The sequence below is a fragment of the Lutjanus erythropterus genome, chromosome 20 (assembly GCF_056507025.1).
Source record: "Lutjanus erythropterus isolate fLutEry1 chromosome 20, fLutEry1.hap2, whole genome shotgun sequence".
NCBI classification, from domain to species: Eukaryota; Metazoa; Chordata; class Actinopteri; order Lutjaniformes; family Lutjanidae; genus Lutjanus; species Lutjanus erythropterus.
This window is the reverse complement of record NC_139336.1, coordinates 22,369,220-22,393,548: the sequence shown is the minus strand read 5'-3', so window position 1 is coordinate 22,393,548 and position 24,329 is coordinate 22,369,220. Positions and strand designations below refer to the sequence as shown.

Sequence of the window (24,329 nt, the reverse complement as noted above, 5' to 3'; positions counted from 1 at the left end):
TAGGCCGCCACACCGGTGGGCCGGTGGAGCATCAAAAAATCTTTAAAGTTTTTGCCGGTCGTCCAGCCCTGTCTGTGTGTGCTGCATGTGTTCCCGGATAGGCTCGCTGGCCAATCCTGATTGGGCCACATTGCATGATTTTTCACTCTCTCTCTCTGTGTGCATGATGGAGCTGGTTTGAAATATCTCTTTTTTTTCGGCTGTTTTGCATGCACTTTCAAAACAGTCCCACCCTTTTGCTTGATGTCCCAAAATACAGTTCTTTATCCTTGCATGAATTCTTTGATTTTAAGGTCAACCTGAACCACTGTTGTTTTCCTTTGCCCGCGACATTCAGTGTCTACCGTCTCCATCTCCCATTTGATGTACCCTATCTAGGGTTTTGTATTTGTTATGTAGACTATTTGTATTTTTTTCGTTGTCTGTATCTGTCTTGCTGCAAAAACATTTGCCCTTTCGGGAGATATAAAGTTGAAGTTGAAGTTGGCGCACAGTGCTAGGCCTCAATATCTGTGGAACATCTGTCAAATAATCTGGTGAAAACTGTGGAAAAGTTCATGTGAATGAATCTCACTGAATGTCTGAATGTTAAACTTCTGCACCTCTGTGTTTTTGGCCTGTAGCCTATTTGTTTGCATTTTTTCAAATCTACATCATACAAAGTCATACTACTTTGGCTATTGCTGCAGCCGTTTTATTCACACACTAGAGGCCACAATCACCTGCTTCAGATTGAAATCTATCTCGTTTCTGGTCGGGACAACATATGTGGAAGTCATGTTAATGTGGGCGGAACTTTGCAAATTTCTGCTGGTTGCATCTGGCAGTTATGGTGACATTGCAGTAGGTGCTTCACCATCTGTTGCCTGGTGGGAATCTGCACTCCACTGGTTTTTATACAGTGTCTTGACAACGCTGTAGAGGAGTGCATTTTGCTGCCTGTTGCAGTGTGTTTGATGTCTGCGCTTTTAAGAAAGTTTTAACTCTGAGAGGAAACTCTGTGACATTTGCCACAACTTTTGTCAACTTGGTGACAGGTCAATGGTGGGAGTCGGGTCAAATATTACTGAAAGAAATTTAGATGCTATTCAAACCTGTTCAGAGCTCATTTTCTGAATAATGCATTCCTATTTGTTTACTGGATTGAGCCCAAAGAATTGGACAATGCCACACTGACACTGCAAATTTCTCATGATGTGATGACAAATTTGCCCTCTCACTCGAGTACAATCTTGGGTTTTTTATTTTCCTGCAGCTAAATCTGCCTCACTCTCACTTAATCAGGCATGTTGATTAAGTCTCTAATTTATAGTGGTGGGAAGGAGGAGTAGATGGAGTGGTGGTGGTGTGTGTGTGTGTGTGAGAGCGCATTGTACATAATATCAGTCAGTCATTGCAGAGGATTACAGTGTCTTCAGAGAACATTTCTGTTTTACATTACTTCATTAGGCTCCCTTTGATAACCTTCCATTTCACATTATTAGTTTTCATTTAATCCCGGCCCATGTCTAAGCTGCTGTCTGCAGCGTTCGGCATGATGGCAAAAGCCTGTAGAGAGACAACTCCTCTACAAGTGTAGGGCTGCGTAATTAAGCAATAAGCCACAAGAGGCCGAGCTTTACAGTGATTTCTGAACAGCTGCTGTGAGATGTGCTGTTAGGCACGACTTGTTAGCTGTACTAGAAATCAGTGTTAAGTGCAACCTTTATTGATTTGCCACCTTCAGAAAATGGTGCATAATCATCATAGGATTTGAAATAGCAGATTTAAATCAATTGAAAATAAAACAAATTAATTATATTTTGAATACTATTTATGGTAGCCATTCAGTATATTTACATTCTGCAACTACGTCCCTCCAGTTTACATTGTTGGTGGCGGAGTCTGCCACTCCCCATGCAAGGTTCAAATTACCTATTAACATAAGGGATTCACAGGAAATTGGGACTGGACAATATATCAATTTTAAATCAAGAGCGATGTGAGACTAGATATCGTGTTAGATTTTGGATATTGTTATATGGTGATATGGCATAACTGTTGTCTTTATCTGGTTTTAAAGACTGCATTACAGTAAGTGATAGAATTTCCTGAATGTACCGGACTAAAATTTCCTACTACTGTAAACACATTAAAAGCATTTTACTGGCTAAACACAAGGAGCATTTTATTGTGGAACAATCATTCAAGAAGATGTATTTGTCAGTGAGGTTAATGCAATTGTTAATCACAAATCGAGACACTGTGATTAAGTGTGTGATTTTTTTCTGGTCAAATTTAATATTGAAAGGTATAATGGAATAAGTAATACTAACCAAAGTTAGATAAAGAGTTGTGGGAGATATGATAAAAAAAAAAGTCAATTATTGACCAGAGCTGTGACAATAACTGAATTTTTGCAATACAGTAGCCATGTCTGTCCTGTTCTCATGAAGGCCATATCTCAGGTATGCTTGAAAGGAATTTCATCAAAATTGGTTCAAGCGTCCGTTTGGACTGAAGAACAAACTGATCAGATTTTGGTGGTGAGAGGTCAAAGCTGAAGGCTACAGTGAGCTAACTAATCACATTTTTGGCCATAACTCAAAAATTCATGCTAAGTCTTAGCTGATTATGACAAAATTACACACACATATCTATATAGGATGAAATGATGAGGTAATGACATTTAATATCCAAAAGGTCAAAGGTCAACTTCACTGACATCATAATGTCCAGCTCTCTATCAGTCCTCCGCTCTCTTCTGTAAAAATAGTCTCTAAGTGAAGACAGCATGTTTCTCACTGGAAAATATTCACTGGAATCACACATGCAAAGTGAGAACTCCCATTTTGCCAAAAATACAATTAATACCTTTTATTAAATTCCTTCGAAGTTACAGGACAGTATAGTGGTGAGTTCCCAATTAAGTCTTAACAGACAAGGATGTGAACTGTAACTTGGCTGGTTGGTGGAGATGTACAACTGCGAGGCAGTAATTAAATTTTTGACTGCTCTGTTTTATACGACCATTGACAGCTTTTTAATCAACCACCAGGGGCTGCACGTGATCTTGTTGATCACTGCTTCATTTCGAAATCTTGTTTCAGCTAGAGACAACGTGCCATGCAAATCTCTACTGGCAGTTGTGGCAGCATTGCAGTAAGTGCTTCACCATCTGATCTGCACTCTATTGGAGGCACTCCTCTAGTTTTAAACTGGTTTGATCTTACTAGATCTTTTTTGAAACTATTGTCTTTGCGATTCCTTTTACTGTTGTACCTTAAATATATTTGTAGTTGTTGATGTTGTGAGATGCAACAGCTTTGAGTCCAAAACACCTGTGGGACAATAAAGCATACCTTACCTTACCTCTTATTCTTCTGGATTTTTTTTAAAAAAAGAGGAAGAACAAAACAAGCCTGACTGTAATTAGCCATGAATGGAACGAAGCCTCGTCACTGGTTATAGCAGACAAGTTGAATCACACTTTTACTCCCACATATGACACCGCACACGCCTGTTTTGTGCTCTGCTCAGGCTGCTGCTTCTACTGTAGCAACACAACTGCATCACTGCTGCTCATACAATCCATTTATTCAACACCGCCTCCACCCAGAATCCACCCATAGGCTTGAATACCAGCTTTCTATGAGGGGTATTTGTTATTGTCACTGCCCATTCTGTTCTGTCTGTGTGCATTCTTAATTGTACGCTGCAGAGAGTGACGAGGTCAGAGACTTGACACCAAACATTAGCTGTTCATAACTCTGTATTCATATATTAATGAATCTATTCAAGTTGACTGACTGAAATTCAGGTTTTCCACCATGCTCGACAGACATCACACATGTTGGTTGAAAGCTGCAATTTCCCAGATACCCAATAAAGCCACCTATCATGCATTAATGGTCCGAGCCTGTCATCTTTTGTGCATCGTCTGGTTTAATTGAAATACCAGGCTTTTAAATTCCCATCAGTTGTCTCCGAAAATGTTCGCCTCACGCCTCGCTCATTATCACAGACAATATACAGATATTAACGAATGACCTGCGTGACATTATGGCAAAGTTCCGCTGCAGAAATAGATGATTTGATTGTCATAGAAAGTAGCTGTGTTCGTATGCAGTGTTTAATTGCGTTGTTTTGCTTCTCTTTTCTACCTTAAATTATAGCCCCTTCAAATGTGTTCAAAGAAGAAAAATGAGTGCTCACGCTCTCCCTTAAAACAAAAACAGGCTGATGTGTCCCTCCTCTCTGCTAATGCCTCCAGTGGAAAGCATTTAGTGTCACTTCTGTATAAATGGATTGTGTTTTGCAGATACTGGAAGAGGATATGAGGGCTCACTAACTATTTCTAGTACACCATACTGCATTTTGCACTTCTGGCCCTCTGTTTGCCAAAATTGAAGTTCTGACAAGAGTTTGTCAAAAGACCAGTAATGACATACAGTAGATACCAGTATTTACAATGAAGCAGTCAAGCTTGATGTATTTGAGCCAACACAATTTAAAGGGATAGTTCTGATTATTTGAAGAGGGTGTGTATGAGGTTGTCAGTGTATTAGCAAGTAGAGGGGAGTAAAAAAACTAATGCCATATGCTAAATTTAGAATATTTTCACTGCTTTAGTTTGCCACCAGACAGGCTTTTCTGATGGGAATCTGCCATTATATAAGTTTAATAGTGCTTTCCATAGGTGAAAGCCTAGGGCAATATCTCCAGCCAGAAATAAGGAGGGGTGGGGGTTCTATTTGTATCCAAAATGTGCACACACCTGACACACAGTCTGTATGAGCATGTTTTCATCAGATCACTGATAAAATGCATCTGTTTGGGGGTATATTGTAGGCGCATGGACTGTGTGTTGTTGATTTTCTATTTTGATTCACGTATGTGCAGGTGACTGTTTCTCATGCATCCATTCATTTATGGCGGCCCGTCATAATAAAAACATTTGCCGCCACGGATTGATTTTTTATTTCTGGAGCTGCGCACCTCTCTCTCTGGTGTCTAGAAGGTGCCCCCTTAATTTGTGTATACTCTTGCAAGATTTCTAGTGGTGGATGATTTGTCCTCTGTCTCCCCCTCCCTTATCTGTGCGCTGTGCTTTAATAAAAAGGGTCTGACAGTTACACACATACTCTGCAGAGAGGAACAGACAAAGCTTCTCCTGCTTAATGTACAGTATATGCCTACTTATGCAGTTGTAAAAGTTTACAAGTACATCTGGTTGGTGTCTTTGTCATTCGTTAGCGTGTTTGTTTTTCTTCTTTTTGAGGCTCAGTCATTAACAAGCCTGCTATTTCAGTGATAATTCTATTGTATGTCACCACCTGTATAATTAACGTTACACAACAGTGTTTGCACTACAGTGTGTTTCAAGGAATTAATGAAGGTAAAAACAGTGAGTGGTCATGCGTAACAACACTGTGCTCTATTGTGGCACTTCTCAGAAGCTGCAGATCCATCACATCTCTTTTTACCAGTATGTGTGCGCCCGCAATAATTTGGGGGGGTCAAAATTCCTGTTCATTCATTGGCGGGGGGAGTGTCCGTAGGTGAAATCAATAATTTTACCTCGCAGAGACTAACCCATCGAGGCAGTGGTAGATGAGCAAGGGGGTAAAACGGCTGATTTAGTCCATGGAGTTTGGTTGGTTTTGAGCAACATTTCTGGTCAGAAAAGGCTGTCTGATGGCAAAGTAAAGCTGTGAAAATATTCTAAATATGTGTGTTGACCAACATCAGCTGTAGCTAATACACTGACTATCAATAAGGACCTCATACATCCCTTCATCAAATAATCCATACTACCCCTTTAAATTCTTGTCCCTGCAATGTATTTGGTTTGATGAACATTCTCCCCTTTTTCTCCTCTTGGCAAATGGCAGATCTGTTTACTGCTGATAATCTTATCAGATTCAAATTTTCACTCACCATCCGGTCCCCACAAATCTCCATCTCTTTGATTGATCGTCCCTGTGATGTAATGAAAGCTAATCTAAGCAATCAACCGTCTTATCTGCAGGGCTGAAGATCCGCGAGGTGATGATCAACGTCTCACGTCAGCAGGTGGAGGACTTTCACGGCCCGGAGGATTACTGGTGTCTGTGCGTCGCCTGGAGCCACCTGGGAACCTCCAAGAGCCGCAAGGCATCTGTGCGGATCGCCTGTAAGCAACCTCGTGTCACTTTGATACCACGCTGACCTTTTTGTTAGTCTTCTTCAAACTGGTGCCGTGATTTCGTAGAAGGATTTTTTTTTCATGTTCATGCATGTATGTGAGAGGGGAGCAGGTCACGCATGAAACAAATTGAATTTTTTTGGTGTTGTTGTCATTGTTCTTTAATGCAGGCTGTTTATTCTCTCCTCTAGACCTGAGGAAGAACTTTGAGCAGGACCCCCAAGGCACAGAGGTGCCTCTGAATGGCATGATAGTGTTGCACTGTCGTCCCCCAGAGGGAGTGCCTGTGGCTGAGGTGAGGGCTTCTTGCACTTCAAACAAGTAACATTTTCTCATGTGTTGCCTGGAGAGGAGCAGTCAGCTGTCTGCTTTACTTACAGTGTAGCTCTGTTTTCATGATGCACCGGCCCTCATGCAGCAACATTCTCACTCTTATATTTTATCTTTTCTGTAAGAGGAAAAGTAAGAGTTTGTGTTTTTTGCAACCAGAGCATGCGCAGAAACAACGAAAGTGTGGAGCAGATGGGTGATGTACTACGACTTGGGCAGGGCTTGGTTTTGGCTCCTCAGAATAATGATCCATAAGTGATTAGCCCTGCTTATTTTTACAGTTTGAGGGGAGTTTTGCAAGGCTCCGTTGGAAAACAGAAATACAACAGACAACAGACTCCCTGAGAATGACCTGTCGATCACATGTTGGCCCTGCCCTGAAGCCTGCCCTGCTTTATCACCTATCTGACTCTAAATGGGACCATAATTTACTAAATGAATAGCATGCTGTATTTAAGAAAACTTAAAACTAGCAAGCTCATTAGAAAACCATTTACCGAGGTCAAACAGTCATGTAAAAATCACATATCTGCTACTTGAGACACACCGTCTTTCGCTGATCTCTTGGCAGAGAATCCAAGATGGATGCCTACTTCTTTGATCAAATCACATTATTTGCCTACAGTATTACAATAAGTTTGTGCAGTCACACGTAATATTCATCTACCTCTGTAACTTTGGCATTTATTTGATAGATCACATTCACGTATTGTGATGTGATTCCACTTCAGGTTACAGTACAGTTCCATTGTAATGTGGCCCTAATTACCTCAAGTAAAGGTCTAAGGTTCTGTCTAATAGAGAACATGTTATTTCTAGTTTTTGTGTAATAATGCAAGGTACAGTTTGTTACTTCCTATTAGTGTGCTGTAAAATAAAGTAAAAGAAAATGCTTTGCTACTCTGCAGCCGCAGACACGTGCATTTTTCTTTTCAGTATAAGCCAGAGCTGCAGTTGATGAGCTGAAGATCTCACTTTGTTTAGTTTCTCAGGCTCACTCTGTTCATGTTAAAGTGATCATTCATATACGGGCGGTGAAATCTGCCCGTGTGCATCGACGTGTTCTCTGTTTGCTGTGTTCTCTGGTAAAAGGATATACGGCGATGACTTATTTAGATGTCATGTATTCATTTCACTCTCTCCATCCTCGGAGTCTTTATGCGAGTGTGTCTGAAAGTGAGAGCCTGTCATTGCTATTTTAATTTTTACTGTGAATATAAAATGAGGCTCTTGCGGACAGTCCTGTTGAGTGCTGTGTGTTGTGCTGAGCTCGTGGCATCATGTGAAGGCTCAGTAGGCAGATATGTCAATATCAAAGGCTGTGTGCCCAAGCATCTGAAGCTTTGCATTTACTTAAAGACACAGTCCGTGATCCATACGTAAACAAAGTGACAGTGCTCCCAGCAAATTTCAAAGCACGGGACTGGAACCCTGCTATTACTTACCAAAGTGACTGACAGGTCTCTCCATCAGTGATGTTTGCAAACAGCAGGAAACAGACATATATAGTCTGTATTTTAAAGTATGAGTTCAGAAGCATGAATTTAATTTTCACCTATAAGTCAAACTTCCATGTATAAGTCAAACTTTTTATTAGGCTACATTCAGCAAGGGCCCAACTGATACTGGATTTCCAGGGCTGATACCAATAACAATGTAAGGAAGTAAAAAAAAAAATCACAGTATCAGTAAACAATCGATATTGCAATGATCCCTCAAAATGTGTACAAAAATATGTAATGGAGGCAGGATAGTTTACAATTTAATGAGGAATGTTCGTGATTAATCATGACTCAATTAATCACTTTTCAGAATTTAACAGGTTAAAAATGTATTAATCAACAATTGATTGATAGTCTAGAAATGGCAGTAATTGCACCTCATTTGTCTGGCTTAATAAGGAACCATGAACTTAAACTTGAAATGAGAAAAAAAAACAATTAAAAAAAAAGTTTGATTAATGATTAATCAGTTGTTAGCATTTTCAACTATCAGTTAAGGAAAATGCACATTTGTTTAACAATGAACTTCACTGTCCAAAAGACTTCATGTCACTGAAACAGTAAATTTTCACTGGTATTTTTAATTATCAGAAATACTAATATTATCAGCCCAGTGTTGGCCCAGCTCAGCAGTATCTATCGGTGTATATGTTGTCTGATATGTGCAGATATGAAAACTTTTTATTAACATAATGCAGATTGTTTTTATTGTTTTCCTTTGTGTTTTATTGGCAAAATTCTATTTTCTATCTCTGTTTTGTTAATTTAGAATTAATTTATAATTTAATTTATATATAAATAAAGAGGATCAGCTGGTGTAACAGTAATAACAGTAACAGATTTTTTTTTAACTCCCTAATATTGGTATCAGATCCAAAGATCCAGTATTAGTCAGGTTCTAACCTCTATGAAAAATTATCTAATATACAGAAAAATCTGCCTATAAAACTAAAAGATAAACAAAAAACAATTTGCATTATAAAAGGTTTTAAGACATCATATAGGCCAATGTCAGTTGATAATATTGAGCGATCAATAAATCTGTCTGGCTGTACATTGAGCTTAATCAGAATAATTGAGACAGTCACCCTTTTTTAAACTCTTTTTCAGTATGATGGATCTGCAATGAAACAATGATGAGGCTGAACAGCTGAAATCAGCTTTACAGCCCTTAGAAACTTTTCATCAAATATCTCTGTAACATTAATTATTCATAAACAGCAATCAAGGTTAATTTAGGTCGTGTTTATTAAGCGTCTAACCCACAAAAACAAGCCAGTCTTCTTCATCAGGACTGTGTGGGTGTGGTTTGATCAGATTTGACTGACAGTGACCAAACTGCCCACCAACTGCCATCAGATTCTGATTCATGTTGCTAAAGACCGTGACATTTTATCTTTATGTGAAGGAACCAAAACTGTTCTAACTTTGAAAGTAAATAGTGTGTTTATGTAGGATGTCATCAGTCACAGTAAGAGGTGGGTTGAGAAAAAAGTAATTAATAGTTACCTTTTAAGGTATTTGATGTATCTATTAGGACTTGTAGCTCTTTTTATAAGTTTCCCCATAGGACAATACAGCAGGGCAATAATACTAAACATATCTCTAAAGGCGCTGATAGAAGTATATAGATTAATTCTAATTTAGCACTGTGGAGAGAAGGTCTGTAACCATAACTGTAAACAGTACATGTTATCATATGTGTATCACTGTTATTGTCAAGAGACCTCTGTAGACTTGAATCAATACTTCAGGAAAGACTGAACATTAAACTATTTACGAAAGTGGGATTTCTTGCAAGAATGCATTTCAATGTGCAAATAGGGAGAAAAGTGGTAATTCAGTGTAAATCACTGGAGGTATTATGAATTTTACAGTCTTCAATCTGAATCCTACAAAAATGCAAAAAACTTTCTTCATTCCTCTACATGTACTTGCATGTTTGCACCAGTTTTGGGCTGCTAAATGAGCCTGCATTCACTTACTAGTTGTAAAAGAAGTGCATTCAAAAACAATCATTAGCATTAGCTAGCTAGCTCATTAACTAACTGAGAGACAGTCTACATAGTAATCATACTTTCCTGCCATTAATCATAAATTAACACATGGACTACATGGAGTCACATTTCTACTAATCTCTATAAACAGATATCTGCATATTAATGTAGAATCTGAAGGAAATGGACGAGATTTTATCAGAAGCATTCTGGTTTCTGTTTGTAGTCCAAGAAGCATTGACCAGTCACGTTTTGAGCAGAATGCACTGTCCGAAATTCAGTCTCTGACGACCATTTAGCTTTTATTAGCTCTTCAGAATTCTTTTTGTATTCATAAGCTGTTTATAACCTAGGGCAGAGGTTTTCAAAGTGGGAGGCGAGCCTCCACGGGGGGGGGGCTCTGGAAATACAAAAAAATATTTCATTTGCTGTTACATTAGTTATCAAAAGAAGATCACAAAGAATAACCTAAAAGTGAGTTATTTGGTTAAAAAGATAGTTCAGATATACAGTTTTCCCACGTTCCCAGAGTCAGAAACTAATAAATGCCTTAGGACAGGCCTTTTTTTTTTGGTTTAGTCTTTAGTAATATCAAACAGCAGTATTAGGCTATCTTGGATCAATTGTTGAGTGTCTACAGGATCAAACAACATAATTGTCTAAACATTCAGGAACTGAGCAAAACTAACAAAGTAAACAAAGGGAGAAACCTTTTTCTAAGCTATGCCTGAGGGGAGGCCCACAGCCTCAGACGTTGTAAACCCCTGGCCGAGAGATTAGTTAGTCTCAAGTTGCTAATCGGACTGTAAACAATGAGTCTTGGCCCGTATGACGGTTATCTGTTATCTGGATATCTGCTGGCTACGCCGGAAGCCTAGAAAGATTGCCCATCGCCCCCAGAGGCTAAGTCATTATCAAACGATAGCCGACGGGCTTTGAGATTGCATTTCTATTAAACCACATTTTTCTTACCTGGTTTGAAAGATTTTTGCTGCAGACTTTGAGAAAATGTAGACACTTACATCACAAGATTACCCTTCAATTTAGTACATTTTTTTTTTTTTTTTTGGCTTTGCTTTGAAACAAATAGACTGAAAAATACATAAACACACTTAAAGGTTGGCCTCAGTCTAACTGAGCATGTACACATGCTACCAAACTGAAGAAGTGAACCAGCACAAAGACGCCTGCGGGCACAGACCTACCAGGTCATTAGTGCAGACTTAAAACATGTTTGACTGTAAGAGATTTGACTGAAGGAGATTTTAACTGGTCATGAAGACAGCCTCAATTTAATACTGATGCCTTTATATGACAAAAAAAAATAGACCGGAGCATTGAGACTCTTTAAAGATGACCATGAACTCCTTCAACACACATACTGCACATACTGCACGTACTGCACGTACATTTTTGTGTGTGTGTGTGTGTGTGTGTGTGTGTGTAGTGCGTGATGAATGATTCAGCTCACACAAATGGAGCATCGGTGTACCACGAGTCTCCCCCATGCATTGTGGTCATCAAATAGGCAACTCCTCATGCATTCATTAATGTGACTCTGGCTAACAAAGAGAATGGTAATAGTAAATAATGCAGGGACAAATCCAGCTCCCTCTAGTATGACTTGCACTGGGGGGTAAAAAAACTACTCACTCAGAGTTGGGGATGTGGCTGTACTTTTCTCTTTTCATGACTTAAGGCGTTGCTGAGAGGTTAAAGCCTTTTCTGTGAAATTTGGCTCAGAGAGAAGCTGTAGCTCAGCTACAGTTTGAGTTGAAGGAATTGAGGTCATGATGCAGTGTGCGATCTGTTGAACTCTATTTGTATTCAGAGGCATATTTATTTTGGTCATGACGTTTATTTAAATCTTTCATACTCCTGCAGTTTTTCGGCTGATCCTGATGGAAATTAATACTTGTGTTGTTGAAGAAATGCAAACAGTTAATTTCGGGAGCTGACAATAAACGCTCGGTTGACAGGATGCAAATGAAACGGGCTCAGACTTTGCACGCTGTTTTAAAACATAAACGTCGCACAGCCGACTTTACAGCTTGAAATCCCCTTATGTCGCTGCTCATGTACTCAGAGGCACCACTAACAGTGAGAGAGGGAAGAACTTTATCCACGTCTCACTGTAACTAAGCCACCCGGGAGTTTACTGGGCTGCTGTGTAGGATGTTAATGAAAGTAAGAGAATGCCATATTATCTGTCCCAGCAGTGATAGAGGCAATAATCTGTGCACACTGTAAGACCGACCGCAGAAAATGTATCATAGTAAAACAGCTTAAATCCACTTCAGTTTATTGGTGACAAGAGTCAAGATGGCCAAAGCTTTTTTTTTTTTACTTGGCTCCACTTTTTATAGACACATAGCTGCTTAGAATACAGATTATATTTACTGTAATGTTGAAATTTTTACATTACTGCATCAGACTAGAGCATGATAGTCACATAATTATTTGTCTTAAGATAACTTAAAGGTGCAGTAAATGATTCTAGAGAAACAGGTCGTCAAATACAGACTCTTTGGGACTGAGCCAACAGATTCAACTTTCTTACCAGCCCGTGATTGGCCAGAGTCTCAGATCCAGAAGTCTATTTTTTCCTCAGACCACTTGAATTACAGTATGCTGGAAGGTTATTATGGAATTTGTCCCCAACGACTCTAAAAATAAACCGCCTGCCCCAGCTTTAACTTCAAATTTAAATTCAGTCTCCTCTGGGCTAATATGTGCTCAGCTTTTGACTTGTGTACCTATTTAATCAAAATTGTAATTACTAGAGCTGCAATGATTAATAGATTAGTTGTCATCTAAATTAATCGCCACCTATTTTATTCATTCATTCATTGTCCATGACCGCTTATCCTTGAAGGGTTGCGGGCAGCCTATCCCAGCTGACATTGGGCGAGAGGCGGGGTACACCCTGGACAAGTTGCCAGTTCATTGCAGGGATGAGACATAGGGACAGACAACCATTCACACCTATGGGCAATTTAGAGTTACCAGTTAACCTATTATGCTGCATGTCTTTGGACTGTGGGAGGAACCCGGAGTAAACCCACACGGACACGAGGAGAACATCCAAACTCTGCACAGAAAGGGCCTCCCCCATCCAGAAACTTCCCAGCACCCCAGCCGGCTGGGGGATTCAAACTCAGGACCTTCTCGCTGTGAGGCAGCAGGCCCATCGTGTTTAGAAATTGATTAATTGCTTTGTGTCTTTGATTAGATAATTGGCCAGTATGTTTCAATAATAACTAAGTAGCTTGCCATTATGGATAACAGTTGTTTAGTTCATTTGCTAACATACATGCAAACATGATTGCATGAGGATTCATAAATAGCTTTTTGTCTGTGTTGTGTAAAAAAGGGATTTGTTACATAAATAGGCCAATTCATCTTTGCTAATAATGTGTTGGATTCATGCAGGGATGCAGTGGTAAATACAGAGATGGGTAAACATCTGTTGTTTATTTCTCTTTTCTCCCTCATTTATTGAAATGATCTGAAAATAGGTGATTTAAGTCTCAGCCTCATTTCAAAGAGATGGATAAACTGAGTCTCCTTGGGTTTACCTCTCATTACTCTCCTGGATTCATGTTAATGTGCATTTTCAGACATAATAGAAAATGAAGAAATAAACAAAAAATTATCAAACAATAACTGTCCCCCCTGCAGTGACTTTGAGGACCGTTTATAGTTCACAGGCCCCCTGTTGAAGACCAAGGTACTAATGACTGCTTAAGCGCAGTAGCTCCACCAAACTTCCAAGTCTTATAAAAACTGGATGGAAAATGGAAAAATGGAACAACATGGACTATTTTCAAGCCTCAAATCAACTAGATAACTGCTTTAGGAGCTATATGTCTCAACCAGGAATATGATTATTTAATCCAGCATGTAGGAAGCGTGCGCATTAATGCCTGATTTTAAGAGAAAACTGTCAAACATATATTGCACGGCCGGCTTTAAGTGACATCCGAGCAAATAACTAGTCCTGCCAGCTTTCAACGTGGAAAGTGAAAATTATGCCTCTGCTCTGTAAGGTTAAAAGTTTAGTGGTGCAAAAAAAAAAAATAGCTTTGATAACTTTTGGAGAAAAAAATGTTTTACAATCATTAGCCCCACATTAACCACCAAAGTATTATTTACCAAGTGTAATTAATCATCAAGCCTCTCATCCAAAGTCATTTGAAGTACTTAAAATGTAATTATTCAGTGATGAACATAACATTTCCAGAGATGGTGTGGAGATAAACCAAGGACACAACAAGGGTTTAGCCACCCCCGCCTCTAGAATATGCTGCTGTCAGATTTGGAGGGCTCATTTGTTTAATGTGATTTCATGAAAGTCATTGTTGCATTGAGAAAAGGCCATAGATGACTGAGGGAAAGGCGGAGAGGGTGCAGGCATGAGGGAAGTGAAAGGAGGAGGGCGCTTGTTAATGAAACTCAACCCTAATTGAATCAGATGGAACAAAACCTACTGCAATGCTTTGTAATCGTCTACACGTCGCTTTCACTTCCCATTTAAATGATTGTAAATGTAGGTCATTACATTTGCTTTCAGAATAATTGAGTGTTTAGGTCTGATGCAGGGAGGGACTGGAACAGCTTGAACAGAACATACTTTTTTTTGAGAGTCAAGTTTAAGGGCCGAATCACAGCAGCCCGTTTCAGTTTGGTTTAAAGAAACCCTGGAGTGTTAACCCCCTTGGTGTGATTTGTTTGGGTCGGTGCGGATGCCAGAATTAAAATCTGGTCCACACCAAACAATTGCTCTCTGGTCCGCCTTGAGGGGTAGTCTTGGACTGTTGTCATGTGACCTCTGGAGCGGTTCATTTCCGGTGTGAACGCCATTTGAATCAATCACAGAAGTGTGCCATTGTATGTGGCATTTCACTGGTTAAAAATGTTTCCTCTTCCTGTTTTGGTGACTCGTGAATGAGTAGCACATTTGCCACTAAAATGTGGAGTGGCAAGGAACAAACCTGGACTCATGACATGTATTATTAAATTACATTTCCCAATTGTAAAACAGTTGGGATGCTGTGTAAAATGGAAATAAATACAGAATACAACAATTTTCAAATACCTTTCAACCTATTTTTATTTGAATACAGCCCAAACACAAGGTATTTAATGTTTAACCTGATTAACTTTATTGTTAATCAGGTTAAACTTTATTGACAGACCTTCCTAATGTACAGCATACAGGCAGAAATTGGGCTGTTTCTTGTCTTTTTACCTGCTGACTGTATGAGCAATAATCAAATATTTACACCACATGACTTGCGTTTGCCATTTGTGGACTGTACGAGTTTTGCCTTTTGAAAGCAAATGGGATCTTTTGGAAAAATAACACAATGCATCATCCTCGTATCGGTTTGATTCAGGCATCAGACCTTTAGGTGTGAATCCGTCCTGAGACGATACCTTTCTGCACATAAACACAGCGCGCTCCGGGCCTGACAGTTCTCTCATCTCAACCACTTCAAACAGCTTGAAGCTATCAGAAAAATGAAACTCTGCTGCATGTTTCACAGACCCCCCGCTGACCATTTGATGCTGCTTTTGATATGTCATGAGCTCATTTCATCTGCTCTCTCTACTCTGGCTAGAAGTTAACAAACAAGATGAATGTTACAGTGAAAACTGAGAGGGACACAATGTGGATCACTATAAAATTAGCTGTTGTTTAATGGTCAACATGGTGGCCTTGACACCCCCCAACCCCACCACCAGCAGACCGCTGTAAGGCCTGGCTGGCTGGGTTAGGTGTGGTGTAGTTCAACACTGGTTGCTGCTATCTAAGTGGAACAAATTTGCCAATTAAGCAAATCCGTTTCCTGTCCTCCCCAGGCACTGGCTTATCAGGCTCATTTGAGTCTGTGCTGTCCCTGCCTTCTCATCAGCATGTGCATCTCTCTATCGCTTTCCCCCGAAGGGGAGACTCTAGGACCGACATAGAATGCAAATCACACTCTGGGTTTATACACTTCCTGCAGCGAACACTGGAAAAAAAAAAGAGTAAAGGAGGGGCAGAGTGAGAGAGATAAATCAAAGCAAAAACATGAGACGGGAAAACCAACCAAAGGACAAGACGATTATTTTAATTTACTTTAGAGTAAGAATTCTCTTGAGATAAGGGCCCCCCAAAAAAAATGAACACTCACCACCAAAGAGAGAATTCACATATATTCTACTCGTACAATCACAGAGGGACTAGAGGGACAATTATGTGGTCAGTTACATTGAAGAAGACAACAACTGAGGCTGTTAAATGGTTTAAAGAAATTACACCTTTCTACTTCTATTCTATTATACTTATCCTTTTGGCTCACTGAGCTCATATGCCCCTTTGTGGAACAAATTTGCCAATTAAGCAAATCCATTTAACTGCCTCAGCTGTTGTCTTCTTCAGTGTAAGTTACCATAAAATTGTCTGTCTAGTCTCTCTGTGATCACAGGAATGTGATTAGAAATCAGAATCAGATGTCCTCATAGTTCCTGATGAAGGGACTGGTAACATTAGTAGGAGCTTTAATCTTCTTTAAAGCAACATTATGTAAGATTTGGTACTTTTTGCGTTTGGGGGCCCAAAGTTTCAGAGTGCAAGTTGACAACTTTGCTAATTAACAACCAAGCGAGTGCAACAACACAAAACAAGCCAGTAAATATTATTTACTAGTGCTGCAACAAGAGGCCAGCTCCACATCTGTATTGCAGCGTTTTATTTCACGAATCTCTCGCCAACAACTAAAATCTGGCATTTATTACATTCCAGTTCTATTCCTTGCTCAGTCACACTCTCTTTACGCTTTTCTTACCTTCCTCTTTCAATGTCCTCTTCAGTCTCGTCACCTCAGCCATGATATTTGTAGAGGTTGCCGAGTGCGGTTACGTTGCCCACTCGCCCGGCTCTGGTGCTGACACAACACCGGCACCACTCTCCACCAGCAGCAAAACTCCTGAGCCAGAGGTGTAAACACAAGCACTCCTCTGGTACTCTGAGCACCGAGATCAGGTAGTACGACTAACTGAGATAAATTGCAATAACAATAACTACATTTAGCAGCAGGAAAAATCTGTAAGTAAGAGTTTTGAGGCAGGGCAGCCAGAGGACATCAGAGAAAATATTTTTTCCATAAAATATGATCCAGTTTCACCAAAACTAGTGATGTAAATTGTTTTAAGACCACAGGAACTTTTCCATAGCTCTAAGAACTGTTGGAAGTGTAAACAACAGCACGAAACAGCTTAAAATTTATTTTAAAATGGAACAAAACATGGACAAATGGACCAGCAGTGTAGTCCAGGTGTTACTGAGTGTGTATGCGGTGCATCATTTCCTGTCAGCTTGCTACATTAGGCATCCACCACGCAGCGAAGCAGTGCGGGGAGGAGACCAACTGAAACAGGATTAACTACAGGACGGTTAAAAACCACAAAACAAGCAAGTGGTATGCACCGGATGCTATCCACTGCCACAGACTGCCGTATGCCAGTGATGGACACAAAGGATTCAGCAGTCGGCTTTTCGAGGCTGTCGCCAGTGGCAGTGCTGGGAGCTGCAGCCTCGCCAGTGTGAGCCTCTGCAGAAGGCAAGAGGCTCTTTTCAGTTCCTGGTAATGTAACGCAATAACAACCAAGGTTAACGTTAAATTTAATCACCTGTCTGCAGTGCTGTCTTCTTCTCTCTGCCTGGATTTGAAGAAAATTAAGTGCTGCCAACTGCTGAATGAGTTTTGGCCTTTTTGCTCTCCATCTTCTCGCTCTTTCAACCACATAATCTAAACTCTCATGTCTCCTTTCAGACTGCTATTATAATCATAAAACCCACAACACACAGCTCCGACCACGACGTCCTCCATCTTGTTTAGTTGTTGTCATAATAACGGTTGTCGTATGTCGCACAGAAGTGACGTCACTCTGCCAACTGCTGACCAGCTTGCGTCCCTTTAAGGTTCTTATCGAATGCAAGCAGAAAAAGTTCAGTTCAAACATATAATCAAATTACCTAATTATTTTTTGCAATCTGGGATTATTATAGTTGCCTATTCTTTGTAATGCTATTACATATTTACAATAAAATGTAATCTGTTGTTTTGTTGTTCAGGTGCAGACAGGGAAAGGAAGAAGCACCAAAATGGTTTTGAAACCTTTATTTTAAGGTAGAAGGGTTACATAACTTACATTTGAAAAAAAAGGCTGCAGTTCTAATGGGATTTTTTTCATGAACTCGAGTGTCAGAAATGTGTTATCACTCAGGCAGTTGAAAAAAGCAGCCAAAGCCCTTCATCTTTCTTTAAATATATATATATATATATATATATATATATATATATATATATATATATATATATATATATATATATATATATATATATATATACATACTGTATGTTTGCAAGAGCAGTGATTTATTTTTTATCACACTTACTTTTGAAGATATCTGTGGGTAACACATGGGGGGTAATTAAACAAATAGAATAACATGTTTAAATCTAATACAAATAAAGAAAGATGACAAGCAGCAGTACAGTTTAGCCACAGTATAACACTTAGCCAGTATATGGGAGCAGAGACAGAAAGTACCACAAACACGTAACGCCCTAAACAATTCAACAGTATTGAAGAGAGGGTGAGTGAATGATCCTCGGTGAAGGGCAGATCGATGCCTCAGGAATCAATACTTCAACACTCAAACGCAGCTCACTATGTTATCAATACCAACCAAAAAGGATTGATTAGAAAGTTGTTGTGTTTTAAGCGCATCTGCAAGGACATAAAAGCCCTTAAATATGCATGATTGAGCCACTGAACAGACTCTGGAGACAAAAAAAAAAATCCCAGACATCCCTCCTTCAGTCTGCTTTTGTAATTATTGCAGTGATTGATTTAAGAAGACCTGTGAAATGGCCTATTTTTCGTTATGTCTCATTATATTGATCAAGAAGTCTCTTTTTCATTGTAAAAATTTATATTTTCATCTTTTTAGGTAGCTTTATTTCACATAAATTACATTTATTTTATATTTCAGTGAAAGGTTTCATGTAATTTATATTATTATATGAACAATATCTTCATCCTTGTCAGAAATTTGTGTCAATTGTCAGCTTCCCATAATGATGCTGCTTCACTTTTTAATTTGATTATAATGCCTTTTAATATTTTATCTACAGTAGCAGTAGAAATACTTTCTTATGACTAAATGTTCTGCCTTTGATGCTTAACTTTTTCTAAAAGTACAGGATTAGCATCAAACTATGCTTAAAGTACAAAAGCAAAGGTATTTCAGCATATCAGAAAAAAACATATTGTTGGATAAAAAATGTTGATGTGTGACCATCATCTTAATGTTGTAAAGCTAATTTTAACTACCTAATAAGATTTTTTATGGTTCTGTTTAAAATGTTCACTCTCGCAAGATCTTGCGGGTCTTTTGGTTCCCCTTTAGACCTTCAACATGGATAACTGGACTGACGATGTTAAACAGTGGCTCACGGTAACTGATGAAGGTGCCTTTTTTGGCACACATTCTGAGGCACATTTTTTTTTAGCAGATTGCGTTTTTATTAATAGTCTCATCCTGCATAGTGTCAGGTAAATGTAGTGGAGTGAAAAGTGAAATATTTGCTTCTGAAATGAAGTGGAATAAAAGTTTAAAGTAGTGTAGAATGTAAATACTCGAGTACAAACTCGTACTTAAGTATGTGTGTTTAGCTACATTCCAGCACTGTTAAAAAAAAAACAAAAAAACACACTCAGGCTGGTTCGGATGAGCTTGCCAAGAAAAAAAAAAATCTTCCCTCCATCCATCCTTGAATCCTCAATGACAAATGGAGTGGAAGAGCAGCATGTCAAAGGGCTCCACAGTGCGTCAAAGCCACTTTGCAGTTGGTTGCCATAGCGGCACACAGTCTGTTGGCAAATGGTGAAGTAATGTTAACAGTTTATTTTCTAAGAGAGACACTCTCTGGTAGACACTGGTGCTGAAACTGACCTTACTGCGCATATTATGTTCCAGGACATGACTAATCTACATTACATGCACTTTCTTTATTTATGTCATCATAAAAAATTAGTTGCAGCCTCTCATTAATGGTAGCCTCAGTGTCTGGTGCAAAAACAATCCCTGTCCTCGTGTTACCTCGAGTATTTAAGACTATGTTGTTGTCAGATAGTGAACAAATATGATTAAAAAGTTTTAATTATTAGCCATGAGCCTGTCGCCCTGGTATTGACATACACTATATGAGATGCTGCTGATGGGGATTGTCAATACTGAATCAGGGCCTGAGCCAAGGTTTAAAACGGCAACAGAGGAGGCAGGCTTGTCACAGAGGCCACTTTAGAAAAAGTACAAGCAGACAGAGCACCAAAACCATCCACCCACCCGCTTATCTATACATACACATTATATACTGTACTGTTTATATTGTTTCTCCATGGATAATGAAGCATAAAAGAATCCTTCAGCCTTCGGTTAAGTCAGTTCTGTATGTAAGTATAATGGATTATGTAAGACACCGACGAGTGAAAAGAACTTGTGCACTGAGCTGATTGAATGATGGTGGCCACCTTTGCGAGTCATAAATTCTTCCTTACTGGCAAGAATCCTAATCCCACTTTACAGAAAGACTTCCTGTTCCTTCCTGGCCAGCCTTACCTAAAAGTTCCCACGAAGTCAAAAAGTTTTTAAGTGTTTTTATCATGTCTGTTGCACTTTATGTCACGAATATATTACCGTATACTAAGTTTGCGTCCAATGAAACACATTTTCGCTTATGACACAGCGGAGCATGGAAGAAGAATACATAGGTGTCAGTTTCAAGGGTTCCCCAAACTCTAAAACACAACATTAAAACAGACTATGATCTCGCTAGTAAACATTATGCATGGGGAAAAATGAACAATCAGATCAGACCATAAGATTTGTAAATCATATAGTGTATGAACTTGGCTAAAAAGTTAGCTCAGCCATTTGTATACCAGGCAGACTGGACATAGCAGTTGTAGCGCTGTGCTTTGTCTCTCTGCATCTTGAGTCTGAGACAAATTTCTTCATGTGAAGGCCCCTTAACTGTTTGGTAACCATGGTGATTAGGGTTAGGACCTAATTTAGGAAAAAAAAAACATCTGAACAGTTCCTAAAATTGGAAAAGTGTATTGTACAAGCATCCTAAATTTCCTGATCTTAAATAAACTCGCCTTACTTTAGGAAAACTGTAAACCTAATTTTAATTTTTTAAATTTTAGTATGCACTGATATAAGCTAATGGTAGTGTTAGCTAACAGTAGTTAATGGTAGTATTCATTAACAGTAACTAACGGTAGTGTTCACATTGTTGTAAACTTCCCAAATAGATCATTTTTGGATTTCTTTACAAATGTTACCAAAACTTTTAATGACCTGTCTCGAAGTGAAGTGCCAATAGTTGAGTTTTACTTATTTTTTGTCTGTTTTAGTATATTCCAATGAAAACGACCAACAGTTACAAAGTTGTTTGGTTTAACAAGATGAGAAAAATAGTTTTGGTTGCCAGGTAACAGACATAAAAGTTGATAAGCAATGTTGGATTGAGAATTTAGTGTTTCATAACCTAAGATAAGATGGGAGGAAGTAAAATAAAATAGGATCCCTAAAGTTAGTCTGGATTTGCTTCTGTAATGCCAAATTGAGAAAATCATATCTTAGACTTTATCTTTTAAGACTTAAGATCAGAAGTTTCTGTAATACAGCCCCTGGACTCCAGCAACTCTCCTCTGTTCCTCTCCACTCTCACATGGACACTATTACACTAATAAAAAAGAATAATGAAAGCAAAAGTTATAACATACAAAGTTCTAAATAAATAAAGTTCTAATAAAAAGTTATGATCACTCGCCCTCCTTATAAAAAGATCCGAGCGCTGCCATTTCAATGACCCTGATTTAAGACGTTGAAAGTGTTACGGCATTTCAAAGACGCTTATCCTTGATAGAGTGTTTCTCTATTGTAATTTAAAATTTATCTGTGTATAATATGTTACCTGCAGAGAATGAACAACCCTACACGTACAATATCAATATATATTCAAGTAATAAAACTACCATGATGAAGTTTATACAGTTCAGTTTGTTGTCAGGTAACTTTTGAAGGATGTTTCATTAATTGTAAAGCTTTTTATTATGTTATATCATACAGTATCTCTACTCCTTTGGTTCACCATGATTAGCTAACAATTTGAGTAACTCAAATTTAATGCACACCAATGACTTACTGTTGTCTTTGTGATATTGTAAATGAGTAAAAAGAACATCCCTGCATTGCTTTTATAACTGATTAATGAAAAACTGTGGCAAAATAGATGGTGGTTGCGCATTTATTCAGCTCGTTATTTTCACTTGCTACGGTGTTATAGGAATTAGATTTGTCATTGGAGAAAAAAAATGTGTTTATGATAATCCAGTGTGGCACGTCTCTGAATTTTTTACTTTAGGCGGTGCATTTAGTTTTACTCTGTATTTCCTGAGGTGACATATTATCCACTAAATGTAGAAATATATTTAATTTACACAGCATAATAGTTAGATCTCGGTAGCTGTCAAGTTCAATTTTGGCACCTCTCTCTAAATATGCATCCCATCTGTATAACACGTCGGGAACGAATAAAGGGTGGAGGGTTAATTTTCAATTTAGCAAATTCCACACATTATGTGTCTCCATAACACTTGTTTATAGCAGCCTGCGGGAAAATAGTTCTCTAGTTTTAGTTGTTTTTGTTCTTCCTGAAATAAATGGAAGAGTATTTTCATGTAATTTGATATGATTTAAGTTAATGTACTGAGTAGAGGCACTGAGGCAATTTGTGTTGTGTTTGTAGTTGCAAAACTGACCTTACACCACTGAACTTGTGTAACTATATAAGTTCTTCTTATCTAATTGTTGGTGACCAACAGCTTCATCCCCATTTGATTAATGTGACCTTTTCTCACATCATAACAACACATGCGGTAAAGTAAAAATAGCCCGCTTTTTATTAGGAGTGAAGATATAAAAGAAAAAGCAGCTGCAGTATGAATGTAATTTGTTGCTTGTAACACCAGATAACCTCTCGGTCGGTTCAGAAAGTCAGCTGTTGGTTCATTATCGGCTCGGCTTCTAAAGGCTTCCTCTGTCACGATGTCAGCCAATTCCTGGTAGACACATATCACATTTTCCTTGTCTGCTTTTTTCTTCCTGCCTTGTACTAACTCCGCTGCTGTCATTTCACATCCTGCCACCTCCCTCTTACCCTGCAGTAACCTCGCTTGTTCCCACCTGACCTGCCCCGTCCACCTGCATCCCCATCAGCCCTGTAGCAGAAACACCAGCCCACTTCTATTCACACTTCATTGTAAGGGTACATGAATTATCATGACTTCACACATGACTTCATGGATGAAAAAGCATTAATCTATTCATGTAGTAGATCGTGAGCTGTACAGTTTCTCATACGTTACGTAATGCGACAACCAAGGGATTTCATTCATTGTCATTTTTAAGTTATTACTTTTGGGTATGTCAGCAGGACAAAAGGGACACAGCAGTGCTTGTGCATTGTGTTGACTTCCAAGTGTTGTAATCATGATTAACTCCAATACTTCTTTACGACTTCATCATGTTTGTAGCCCTTCAAATAAAGTCCACTCCTCTGTTTGTCTAGGCATAATGTATTTGGGAAACGCAAATTAGATTTAACGTTTTATGTTAGAAATGTTTGGGTACAGTATGGGTACAATACAGTATGGGTCCCCAGCATTTTGAAACTGCTGAATGCTAACTTGCATATGTTTGGGAAATTTGGGGGGTAATTAGCATTAATTTGCATAACCACCTACATGGACAATATTTCAGCTGCTGCCTGGCTGATTTAGACAATATTAGAGGGGTTTTTAGAGGTTCTTGAGGATACTGAATCCATTTCAGTGCACTCTTGCTTGATGAAAGTTTTTCACTTGTAACGCATTTTAACTAGCGCACATAAAGTTTTCTGCTCTGATAATTTTAAAACCTGTTGTACTGCTCTGTTTTCTCTTATTTTGAGGATATTATTTTGTCATAGCCAGAACAAAGGAACTTGTTTTAGATTTGTGAATCTACTTCACTTTTAATTTACTTTACTTTAAGGCTCTATCTGATTGCAAACCATGACATATGGATGAAAAAGACCCAAAACTGCTGCAGCAGGCACAGGTGTGGAAAGGTGACCATGATCACTGAGCAGAACAGTGCAGAAGTTGTCGGTAATTTAGACTGAAGATTTGGAGAAACAGAATAAACTTTGATTAAAACGCTGCTGTAGA

At 38.8% G+C, this 24,329-nt stretch overlaps 1 protein-coding gene across 1 annotated transcript in view; it reads left to right on the top strand.

Moving 5' to 3' along the window:
• Positions 1 to 24,329, top strand: part of LOC146308507 (netrin receptor UNC5D-like) — a 254,613-nt gene that overhangs the window by 175,396 nt on the left and 54,888 nt on the right. The window contains exons 3-4 of the mRNA XM_084745856.1: positions 6,011 to 6,154; positions 6,358 to 6,461. Coding sequence (XP_084601982.1) covers positions 6,011 to 6,154; positions 6,358 to 6,461 — 248 coding nt within the window. The remainder of the gene's footprint in view (positions 1 to 6,010; positions 6,155 to 6,357; positions 6,462 to 24,329) is intronic.